The sequence below is a fragment of the Lepidochelys kempii genome, chromosome 1 (assembly GCF_965140265.1).
Source record: "Lepidochelys kempii isolate rLepKem1 chromosome 1, rLepKem1.hap2, whole genome shotgun sequence".
NCBI classification, from domain to species: domain Eukaryota; kingdom Metazoa; phylum Chordata; order Testudines; family Cheloniidae; genus Lepidochelys; species Lepidochelys kempii.
This window is the reverse complement of record NC_133256.1, coordinates 329,129,717-329,141,785: the sequence shown is the minus strand read 5'-3', so window position 1 is coordinate 329,141,785 and position 12,069 is coordinate 329,129,717. Positions and strand designations below refer to the sequence as shown.

At 45.4% G+C, this 12,069-nt stretch overlaps 1 protein-coding gene across 17 annotated transcripts in view; it reads left to right on the top strand.

Moving 5' to 3' along the window:
• Positions 1-567: 567 nt before the first annotated feature.
• The window catches only part of MAGI2 (membrane associated guanylate kinase, WW and PDZ domain containing 2), a 1,187,450-nt gene continuing 1,175,948 nt past the window's right edge, over positions 568-12,069 (top strand). For 7 of the 17 annotated variants that reach the window (XM_073328606.1, XM_073328599.1, XM_073328613.1 and 4 more), the window contains exon 1: positions 570-1,316. In XM_073328606.1, the coding sequence (XP_073184707.1) occupies positions 1,016-1,316 (301 nt within the window). In that variant the 5' untranslated portion in view covers positions 570-1,015. Of the gene's footprint in view, positions 1,317-12,069 lie in introns of all 17 variants that reach the window. The other 10 variants (XM_073328600.1, XM_073328602.1, XM_073328598.1 and 7 more) reach the window with 4 other exon arrangements.

Genomic DNA, 12,069 nt, shown 5'->3' with positions numbered 1-12,069 from the left:
TGGAGGCCGCAGGCAGATCCGAGGCTGCGGCTGCTTAGGGTTGTCATGTGCCCACTCCTCGCAGATCCCGCAGCGGGGATGGGAGTGAAATTGGGGTCAGCCAGGGAGCGGCTCGGGGGCAGTGATATGAGCACTGGGGAGCAGAGACTGGGATTAGGGGGCTGCGCTGCAGCACCCAGTGGTCAGCCCCTGTGGGGTCGAGGCCAGGAGGCGTTAGGAGCTCAGGGGGAGCCGGGTGGGAAGTGGCCCGGTAGGCGCTGCACTGGGCAGCCGGGCCGCAGAGGGGACAGGCCTGGCGGGGGAACGGGCCGGGGCGACAGCGACAGGAACCCAGCGCCGATCCCTGGCGGGCGGCGAAGGGGAGGGGCCCCGCTGTCGCGCGCTGGCTCGCCCGGCCGCCTGCTCCGGGGGTCGCTGCCCCCTTCCCCGTCCTGGGCTCGGCCGGGCGCGGCCTCCCTTTCCTCCCCACCCAGCCCGGCTGCTCTCCGCCTTCTCCCCGCCGTGCCAGCCAGCCTCTCTCTGGGTCTTCACTACCGGGTCAGGCTGGAGGCGAGCGTGATCAGACACCCCCCCAGCACACACAGCCCTGCCTCTCCTCCTCCTCCTCCTCCTCTCCGGGCCGTCTCCATCCCTCCCTCCTTCCCCACACCCTCCCTGCGTCCCCGCTGCCAGTTACGGTACAACTAGTGCACACACACACACACTCACACTCTCACCGGGTCCCGGCTGCCGCAGCTGCCATGGATATCAGCTAAAAACACCCAGCCAGCCAGCCAGACTGACTGACAGTCAGGGGCCGAGTCACCCACCCCCCTTCCCACTCCCCACCTCTCCATCCTCCTCGCCACCCGGCGGCCACGGCCCCTGCGGTGCCACCATTCAGCCGGCCGGGAGCCGCAGCAGCAGCCCCGGACCCAGCCCCCCTGACCCACCAGCCCCCCGCCCCAAAAAGGAGCCCGGCTCAAGACCAGCACCCAGCACGCCAGGGAGACTCCGCCAGCCCATCCCCACTGCAATGTCCAAGGGCTTGAAGAAGAAAAGCCACTGGACGAGCAGGGTCCACGAGATTGTCCTAGGCAGGAACCAGGAGGGGCAGCTGGGCTTTGAGCTGAAAGGGGGCGCCGAGAACGGGCAGTTCCCGTACCTGGGGGAGGTGAAGCCCGGCAAGGTGGCCTATGAGAGCGGCAGCAAGTTGGTGCCGGAGGAGCTGCTGCTGGAGGTGAACGAGACCCCCGTGGCCGGGCTCACCATCAGGGATGTGCTGGCCGTGATCAAGCACTGCAAGGACCCCATCCGGCTGAAGTGTGTCAAGCAAGGTAAGGGCCGGCTGCAGGCTCCCTGCCGCGGCGCGGGGCAGCGGGGCAGGAGGGGACGGGGCGCGGAGGGGAGGGGAGCGCGCCTGGGAAGTGGGGCGGCCCGGGAGTGCCTAGGGGATGGGGTGCAATGGGGCGACGGACAACAGCCTGCAGACCCCGCCGCGGTTCGGTTGCGTGGAACTTTGTTGTGGCAGTTTGACACACACACACACACGCACGCACCCCGGGCGGGGTCCAGCACCTGCCCCCGGGGAGGATGCGAGGGGCAGCCCCGCCGCGTGTGCACGGAGGAATTAAATGTGCGTCAGCGGCAGCCTGTCGCCTTTGCCGAGGGGCAGGAGGCGGCGAAAGTTTGCGAGGCCCCGGGCCGGGGCGCACAGGCGCACGCTGGGGTGCTGCAGACAGAGCCTGGGCCGGCGGTGGGGAAGCTGCGTCCCTCGGGGCGTTCAGGTTCCCGGGTGAGGCGAGCAGCGCCTCTCTCTCACACACACACACACACGGAGCCGCACCACTGAGAGGGAGGAGAGGCGCCAAACATTGTGGCAGGCGCTGAGGAACGCTCGCGGCTGGGAGCATCAGCATCGACTGTGGCCATGCAGGGCACCAGCCTGCGCTGCGGAGCCAGAAGGGAGCCATGGGGCTCCCTCGCCGCTTTCGGGCGTTCCTCGCGTGGCTCTTTAATAGATAGAAAAAGGGGCCTGGAGGTTGGGTGTGGGAGCAGGGTACCCCTAGCTCTGCTTGTCACTGGGCGTGTTCCCCTGGAGGCAGTGACTTGCTGCTGCTGTTTGTCAGGTCCCTGGCGCCTTAGGGAGGCTTCGTTTAGCTTCTCTTAAGTATCGTTATAGGAAAAGTCATTCACTTTATCCCTGATGAAAACGATCTCCTGAGCCTGGGGAATGGGGATTTCAGATCCTACCACCGGAGGGGAAAGGGTGCTCGCTGCAGGGACAGGAGGGACGTTCGAGGACAGAACCATAACCTTTAACCGGTCATCTGTTTCTCCTTTTGTGCAGAAAAGTGCTGGAGTAGTGGCTTAACAATCTTCCAGGAAAGTGAATAGGATTAAAGATGTTGGATTTTCTGTGTAACCTTTTTTCTTCTTTCAACTACATTGACTTGTAGGGAATGGTTAACAGAAGGTTTGGAACAAAGGTTTCTGCGACTCACAGAAGGGTTTGTGGAGCAGAGCAGCTGGAAGCTCCAGGGAGAACCAAGTTCATAAGTGGTGCCTTGATGATGATGATGATGGTGGTCCTGGTGGTGTGTGTGGGGGGGGGGAGGTGCCTTGATGATGATGATGTGGGTGTGTTTAAACTAAGGCATTTCAGGATCAGCCATATTAATCTACATTAATACTGCAGTGGAAATAAGTTCTATATCAGTATTCTGTATCCAAAAAGAGTAACCTTGGTACAGATTGGGAGGCATAATGGACAGCTCCATCAGCTGCCCCAGACACTTCCTTAATATAATTTTGCAGTTTAATTTAATCATTTCAATGGGTGGCCTATTATTCACAGTGACTTCTATGAGATTTTCAAATGCTTGAAAAATGTTATAAGCCTGATCTAAAGTTCCCTGAAATCAGTGGAAAGACTCCCTTTGACTTTGAATCGGGCTCTACAAGTATACTACCGTGTGTTCAGTTGCTTACAGTAAAGTCACATCTCCAGACAACTGACATAACTTGGCATTTGTACATTGATACATTAAGCTGGCACGGGGGTAAGTGCAGAGTATTGTAAATCGTGTCTTGAAGGACAAAAAAGGCAAGGAGACATAATAGTTGATGCAAGAAGATGAGAAAGGGAAAAGAGTTGAATCAATTCTACCTTGTTATACTGGGTCAGCTTTGGGCTCTGAGTGCTAGGAAATCTGCTATGGTGTTTTAGCTTCTAAATAAATGTAATAGTGATTAGTCTTGCCTTGACTGGTTTGTTGTGATTTCAGAAAGGGAAATGCAGTTTCCATTGAGTTTAAATGTCCAAAAGGCAGAGGGATAAGTAAATATATCTTTATCTGATTTCAGTTATTACCTCTTTTTCCTTTACAGAAAAACGTTAAGTAGTTTTCTCAATTAATTTTAGTTTTTGGTTGGTTTTAGTTAATACATCATTATAGTACATGAAATAGTGTCTGTGTTCCACTTCCTCGCCATTTTTCAAACTTTTTTTTTTTTTTTTAGTAGAAGAGGTTAGTGATTCATTACAGTGTGTGCCATTTATAAAGATGTCCCTCAGTACTCAGGTCAGTGACATGAGTCAGGACTCCGGTCTATTACTTGCAGTTCCTTGAATGAGATGCATAAGGCTTGAGGTTCCAGATACATTACAAATATTAGGATTTTCACTGCAGTCCAGTCATATACTACAGTTTTGGATAGGCTCCTCAACACATTGGCCAGACAACCTAGCTATGTTCCTTGAAGTTCCAACCACCTGCCCAGGTCCTTGGACAGAAAGGAACTTGCCAGCTGGAATTACCTCTCCAAGGTAATTCTCAGTTTTATGCTAGTCTATACCCTTTACCTGAGGACTCCTGCAAAGGGAGTGGCTTACAGGACACAGCTTCTTTATTAAAAAGGCCATTTTTGTTTATATTTTACCACCTGGATCCTTGCACAGTGTAATCTAGTATCTAGTCTCAGTACTGCTTGGTTGAAGAACACAAACATTATATATTAAATTTTCTCCCCCCAAATTACTTTTCCCAAGAGTGTTTTTCAATAGTGTGAGTAAGAAAGATGGGCAATACAATTCTTTATCTATTTTTGTAACCTTATTGCCTTTTTTAGTTATAATACACCTTGAGTGTGCTGGAACAAGGTTAGTGAGACTATTATAATCATTTCTGCATAATTTATCAATTATTTCTCTGTAATTTTTTCAGTGCACACATTTAATTAAAATAGCATGACCTTGAATGGACCATGTGACTCCGGCTTCTCTTTCAGAGTAAGTGCTGCCTTAGAGAGTAATCACAGTGAGAAATGTGAAGGTAGAGCATTGCTATTTATAATGTGATATTAATGGGTCTTGTTTGTTTGAAAGTTTTTATAACTCAGCAAATCAAAATTCACTGTTGGATGAAATTTATGTATGACTAATTCAGTTTTACAGGCATTAGCTTACCTGTTTTGGAATTTCAAAAGGGCAAAACTGCTTTACTGATTTGTGATTATTTATTTTGTGCTTGGTTACTTAAACACATGCAGTTTTGAAATGGTAAAAAAATTCAAGCTTTTATCCCATTATGAGGCTAAATATATTTTTTTTAAGTCCAACGCACCAGCCACCAAGTATTTCACATAGAAAAGCAGATCCTCTTAATGCAGAGTTGCTGCATATCATCGGGTGGGGCAAACCTCATGGAAAACTAGTTAGCAGTCATGGAACGTGACCTTATGTTGAACGTGGAGGTGTGGTCCACAATCCATAAGGAATTTAATAGGCAGAATTACTGCACGCGCTTTGTACGGTGAAGATAAACACATGACAATTTCAATGTGATAGCAACCATTATGGTTTATATCCTATTAATAATAATCCACAGAGTAAGTATTTGCTGGAGACTATTTGCTATTTATTATGCAACTCCTCCATTATGACCTTGTTGGTAGAACCATGATGATTCTGTTAAAAACAATTGGGGTGAAATCTTGGCTCAATTAAAGTCAATAACAAAACTCCCATTGGCATGAGTAGAGATATGATTTCACCCCTAGAGTACGGTAGATTTTTGAGACGTTATTATATCAGTGTAAGAATGTTGAAAAGCTACGGAATTGTTAATCAGATCAAATTTTAATGCATTTTGAACTTCTATTCCAGAGTCATTTTGATGCCTAAAATAATTCTAGTGAGTCCACAGATGAGGAGGAATTACTGCCATTAATTTCAAACTTGGCAGTTTTTACATGTGAAATATTTTGGATAAGCTCCTGTATTATTCTTAAGCACACTGACGCTTTATATTTTTCTTTTTAAAAATACGTGTATAATAATTTTTAAAGTTCCTTTATTAACAATAAAAAGTTATTATGAAGACACCTTCCCCTCACCCCCAGTAGGATAAGAAGCCAGGTTGTGCACTGAGGAGATCCATAAGAGAGAAGGAATGGTGTCCCGCAGCATCACTCTGGGGCCATTACTACAGTCTCCAGTTCCACAAGAAACCTTGTGCCTGCACCAGGCCCCAACAATGGGATGGACAGGTCTCTTCCCTTCCTACGTAAGGTGCCACCATCCCAATGGCCCTGGAACAATTTTTATAACGGGGATGTTGAAAGCCAGCTAACAAAACTGTAAAGCTGAGGTCCCCAAACTTTTTACCTCATGCCCCCACTTCCTCCTCTCCGCACCCTTCCACCCCTGAGCTGGGGCTGGGAACAGGGCCATGGCTCCGGGAGGGCGGGCATTGACAGAGGTAAGGGACGTAAGGGTGGGGCCACAGCTGGGGGCGGGCATGGGGCCGGCAGTCAGGACCCTGGGCACGGGGCCAGGAGTGGAGCTCCGGGCACGGAGCCAGCAGCCAGGCCAGGAGCAGAGCCCCAGGTGCAGGGCTGGGAGCAGAGCCCCTGGCGCGGACATGCAGGGCCAGGAGCGGAGCCTCAGGTGTGGGCCGGGGGTGCTGCAGCACACCCCCTTGCCCTTAGTTCCCGTACCTACTCACCATCCTATTATATTTTTGACTTTAGTCAGAAAGCTGCTATGTGCTGGATTGCAGGAAATCCTCACACAACTCTGTCATAGTCTGGGAATCCTAGTTTCCCACCACTCCACATAGCAGAACCACATTGGATCATCTGAAACCAGGAATTTCTGAACTCAGGGAGGACAGAGCTTTGCTGAAGAGAGATGGACTTAGGTACATTCTTAAATGCTTTGCTGAATTGGGGTCTTAGTTACTAAGAATAGCTAGAGTGTAATAGGGTGATGGGTTTTTTTTAAAAATGTTTGTTAAAACTGTTCAGGATGTACAAACTTTGTTGTACTTTGAAATTCTGCTTTGGAAATCTTTTTCACATTTTTTTAAATGGATGTTTTACACTTTTGATGCATGTTAAAAGTTGAGTTAATATTTTCCTGACATAGGTTTCTCCCTGCCCATTACTCTTCTTGATGAATAGAGTAAAGTGATTTTTATTGGAACTTCTTTGGTTACTTAAATGCTTGAATAAAAATGTTTCTAAGTTCAAGAAAATACTTTGTAAATACATATTGACCTTGCTTCATGTTATTTCTTCCTGTGTTTCTATATATATTGCCTTTTTAAATGTAAAAACTGAAATAAGATTTCCTTTCACACATAAAGAATATTTTTATAGGGCCAGCTAATTATATTTATTTATTTTGCTGGAAAATCACAGGTGTATATTATTAGTAATAAAAATCAGGGATAACAACTGTGTGGTGTTTGAATAGCATTTACTGCTTGAGTACAATACTGCATATCTATCCTTTGAAAAATATAGTACATTAAAATATTGGTTTTTCTACTTTAGCAAAAAGGATCTATAACACTTTGGAATGTGATAGTCATACCTATTAGTCTGGTCTACTCTTAAAAATATAACGTTTTTGATTTAGGCAAATTCCAGGAATGAAATCCAAGAGCAGTCCTTGCACTTGTTAACCTCAGTTCAAAGTCCATAGAAGTTTAGGTGTCTAACTTCTGATTCAGAGGGGGGATATTTTGACAGCCATCTCCTCCTCAGAGACTGATGTTCCATGTCAGGAACTCTCTACATGTATTGGAGATGGATCTGATGAGTGCAATCCTGTGTCACACAGTGGTCTTTAAGAGTTCCATGAACGAAGGGGATATGACTTTCATGATAGTGGATAATTCCACAGAAAAATGGAACAGCTGAGACTGAAACTGCTATTTTTTGTTGTTTTGCTGCCTTCCACTCAGTTAAGTTCAAGTGTCTTTTACACTGGTGTAACTGCTAATGCTACTGATGTCAGATTAAATTATGCTGGTGTGAGAGCAGAATTGGGCCTGAATTATTTCAGATACCCTAGAACTTCTACCGCTATTATTTCAGTAGCTGTCAAAGAGCACCAATTCTAGCTTTAATTCCAGTGTCTTTGAGCCTCTAACTTTCACTCTGTAGAGATGTGGAGCTCCTTCTTGAGATGAAAAAGTAGCTAGTTTACTTAGCTAGTTTCTTGATTGCATCATGGAAAAAGTATGACTTTAGGAGGGACTTAAAAGAGGAGAGAATAGCGGCTTTGTGGTCCAGAAGAGATATAGAGGGTGGTATGGAAGAAATCATACAGGTGGTTGTGGGAGAAGCAGACAAATGAGGTTCTTGTTCTTTCCTTTGGCATGAACTGATGAAAAATGAGGGTTGGGCATCACTTTAGTAAGAAGGGAACTGTTTTTATTGAAGGTGACCTCAGAGCATTGATTTCGGGATTGGCTGTTTCTCCTTTCTGAACTTAGTGCTCGGGGAAAAAAATCTCTCCCTTATCCCACATCTCGCTTACCACAAGTTGCTACTGGAGAATAATTGCAGAACTTAATCTTTGTTTCCCTAGGTATTTCACTCAGGATAGCATTGTAGACCTGGCAAAAGTTCTTGTTTAGCTTTATGGACCTCAGACTTCTGTAAACCAGGGGGAGAGGGGGTAATGTGATTGATTTTATTTGAGTTACATTGGTGTAAAACTGCTGTGAGAAGAGAATCAGAGATATGGAGTTCCTTTCTTACATATATGTGTGCCTGTGGGACCAGGAATTCTTCATCTTAGTTTGAGGACTGCAACTAAATTATTATTGTTTAAATTATTTTGTATTTCACAACATTGAGTTTAGAAGTGAATTTGGTTGTTGTATTAATAATTGGTGCATCCTTTTCATTAGTGGAAGCAGTCTCTTTCAGAATAGGGTGGGACACTTGATTGTAGAGTCTATTTGCAAGAGACTGAGAGCAGTGTTTCGGAGATGTTGATTGTGTGTCCAAACAGAAGAAATTTTATATTGCTGCCGGAAAGCCTTCTCAAAACTTAGCTTTGTTTATGGGCTCCCTTTCCAATCCAGGAGAGTCTCTAGAAAGGTTTTGATGTGTTCTATCTATCTCAGGTACTTATGTGGTGCTCATGACAGTAGTATCTGAACATCTCAGAGTCTTTGTTATGCTCAAACAACTCTGTGGGAGGGGGAAGTGCTATTTTATGCCTGTTTTATATAATTGGGGACTGAGGCATAGAGAGACTAACGGCCAAATTTTAAAGATATTTAGGTGCCTCAAGATGCAGATAGGTGCATTGTGGGATTTTCATTGATTTCAGTGGCAGTTAGGGACCTGGGCGAGTTTGAAAATACAGCTAGGCATCAATCTATATTTTAAGGTGCCTAAATATATTTAAAATTCTAGCCTTAAGTGACTTGCCCAAGGTCACACAGGAAGTCTGTGGCAGAATAGGGAACTGAACCCAAGTCTTCTAAGTCCCAAATTAGAACCATAACCACTGGACCATCCTTTCTATATTTATCGTACCGCTGTGTGAATCTTCCCTTTGTGAAAGATATGGTACACCTTTATTTTCAAAATAGTACGCCTCTTTGGCCAAATTCATCTCTGGTGGAACTCTGAAGACTGTAATCGAGTTTCACTAGGTAAGAATTTTGTCTTATAGGTCCAGTGTTAGTTACAGTATCTCTTCAGCTCAAGCATTTCAGTAACTATCAGTTTTCCTCCTAAGTCACAACATCCACCAATAATGCAGTATAATTGTATCACATTCCATTTGTACAATTGCCTCACAGTGCGTAGACGCTTCCACAATTGAAGTGTTGCAAGGAGAGCGTGCAATAGCTGGTAGACGCAGAAGAAAAGGAGAAGAACGAAGGTCTTTTACCAAAAAAGGGCGTGATCTGGCAGTCCCTGACCAGGCAAAACTCCCATTATGAAATGATCATCTTTCAAATAGTACTTTTCTCATTGTTCTTAATTTCCTCATGAGATTATTTTAAAATTTCTAGTTTGGGTTGAAATATCTAAAATTTGAGTTCAGTAACCTCATGTCCATAATTTGGAACCTTCAGTAGAATCTTATTTGATATGAGGATGTTGTTTGTATTAATCTGCCACATAGTTATACTGACATAGTTATACCGACCTAATCCCCCGTGTAGACAGCGCTATGTTGGTGGGAGAGCTTCTCCCACTCACATAGCTACTGCTTCTTGGGGAGGTGGATTAACGAAGCAACCGGGAGAGCTCTCTCCCATCAGTCAATCAGTTGGAAAATGGATTTCTTAAATGAATAAATCTGCATATTTCCTTGTCTCAGATAAGACATATCCACTCCTGGGTCAAGTTTTATAAAGCACATCTAGCTTCTGTCTACAAAAGCAGGCCTGGGACCAAAGGAAAAAACCCCTTTTCACGACATGTTGTTTCTGTAATATAGAAGTTGAGTTCCATTTTTAGTCAGATTGACATCTGAAGAGGTGTGCTTAGCACTGTAGTATTAAAGTATATGAAAGTTTTGTCTGAAACTTGTTATAGATACGCTCACTGAGCCAGTTCATTAGCTGGTGTTGGTTGGCATGGGTCTGTTGAATTCAATGGAACTATGACCATGTATGCCAGCTGAGGATCAGATATACTATTATAGATACCATAGCCATAACTACGTATTTTGGCACCTGGGGCAAGCAGGTGTATTTGTGCCACCTACCGGAGGTGACGTATGTGGGCAGGGAAAGCATGCGGGGTCACATGCTCCCCCCTGATTTTTTGGTTGCGCCTTCCCCCAACCCAGACAGGCTGGGTGGCCTGCTGAGTTGAGTCAGGGGTGGAGGTGGCACTTCCTCCCTGAACTCCACCACGTGGGCCTGGTCCCATAGGCAGAGTTTGACTTCTGTTTTTGGGAGGCATAGGGCTTAATAAAAATGTTTGTGGATAGAGAATATGGAAGTTAGACACACACGTGTGTGTATGTGAAATGATTGCACATTCACCCAATCACTGAACAGAGACAATGTGGTATGATTTATCTGACCATTCCTTATTGAATAACATATCTTGATTTTTGAATTTTGGGCAACCCAGAATGCAAACAATAGGACAAGGTATCTGTTGAATAAATGGGAGGAAATTATGATATGCCTGTCTCTATCCCACAAATAGAAAAACATGGCTCCACTTGCTGAATAAGTTATTCATTGAACTCTTGCAGGCTCTGGAGCGCTGGGACTGGTATACAGTTTGGGGGGCATCCAATGCCCTTGGATGCTCCCCCCTCCCCCACAGTCTCTGCACAGGGCTGGTCCCACCAACCTCCACTGTATTGACCTAGCAGTCTACACTGGGAGTTAGGTCGGCTTAACTATGCTGCTCAGGCGTGTGGATTTTTCACTCCCCTGAGAGACATAGTAAAGCTGACCTAATTTGCTAATGTAGACCAGGCCTTGGTCACTGGAAATGTAAATCACACCCACTTTAAGGCCCCTTTACACTGCCAAAATGGCACCTCAGTGTGAAAGAGAATCAGGCCCTTTGTAGTTTATCCTGTGTCATTGTATTTTTTTGTAGGAATATCTAGCAGTATATTTTGTCTCAGAGTATTGCAGAAGTATGTTACAAACTTTAACGAATTAAAATAAAATCTGTACCTGCACATCATATAAGTGCAGTCTTTCTGGACTGAAACCCACAGCAGCTATTAACAGCTTACAGAAGTACAACACAACAGAATAGGACAGAGAGAGGAGAACACATTATCCTCTTAAATTGTCAGGGGATTTTGGTTAGGCTGAGGGTAGCTATCCAAGTAATTCTCTGCAAAGCTGCAGCATTATCCTTCTTCGGATCACACCTTAAAACTCACCTCTGCCTTGACACCTACAATACAGTGGACAATGGCTAGATAATTGGTGTGCTATGACTGTTAACCATTCTGTTACGTTAACCATGATCGTTTCACTGTTACTTTGTCTTTCCTCCCTGCACCCATGTTTGTTGTATATCCACCTGTTGTCTCTGATCATGCACTAAAATTACAAGCTCTTTGGGGCACGGACTACTTTTTTATTACAGCAGTTAGTATAATGACTCTTATTTGGGATCTCTAGCTGCTAAGGCAACACAAATAGTAATAATAAACCAGGATTAAGCCACAACCCTATTTTTTAATGCAACATTTTTAACTGGGAACATTCTGTACCACATTAGCCTGGTCTACACTAACAAGCTTTAAAACTGTTACTTACTACTGGTGCAGGTGTACTAGCGGAAGCTGTAGTGTAGACACAATTTGGGCAGTATGGTTAGAAACTAAAGGAAAAAATGCCTAAGTCCTGGCTACACTGTGCTTCCACCATTGCTACCCATGGTTCAGCTGCCCCTGTAGTGAATTAGAGCTATGAATATTGCTAGTGTAAGTATAACACCAACAGAGCACGGTTGTCGGTGGGAGGAATTGAACCTGCGGCCTTTGGAGCTTAGTGCGTGAGCCTCTACCGCATGAGCTAAAAGTCAACTGGCTATTAGCTAAGGCTGTAGAGGAGACTCATTTTCTCTCTCTCTCTTTAAGTGGTATCAGTGTCACTAGATGGGACAGAACACCACCCCCAGAAGGTGTGTGGGTTACATAAGTGCAGCCTCGTGGAAGGCCCCTTCTCTGCAACATACATTGCTTGCACATTTCCTGAACAGTTCAGTTTTTCCTCTATAGATTATCTGCTTCATTTATTTGTGAAAAGCCATTCCCCCGCCTTGTCAACTTTTAAAAGAATG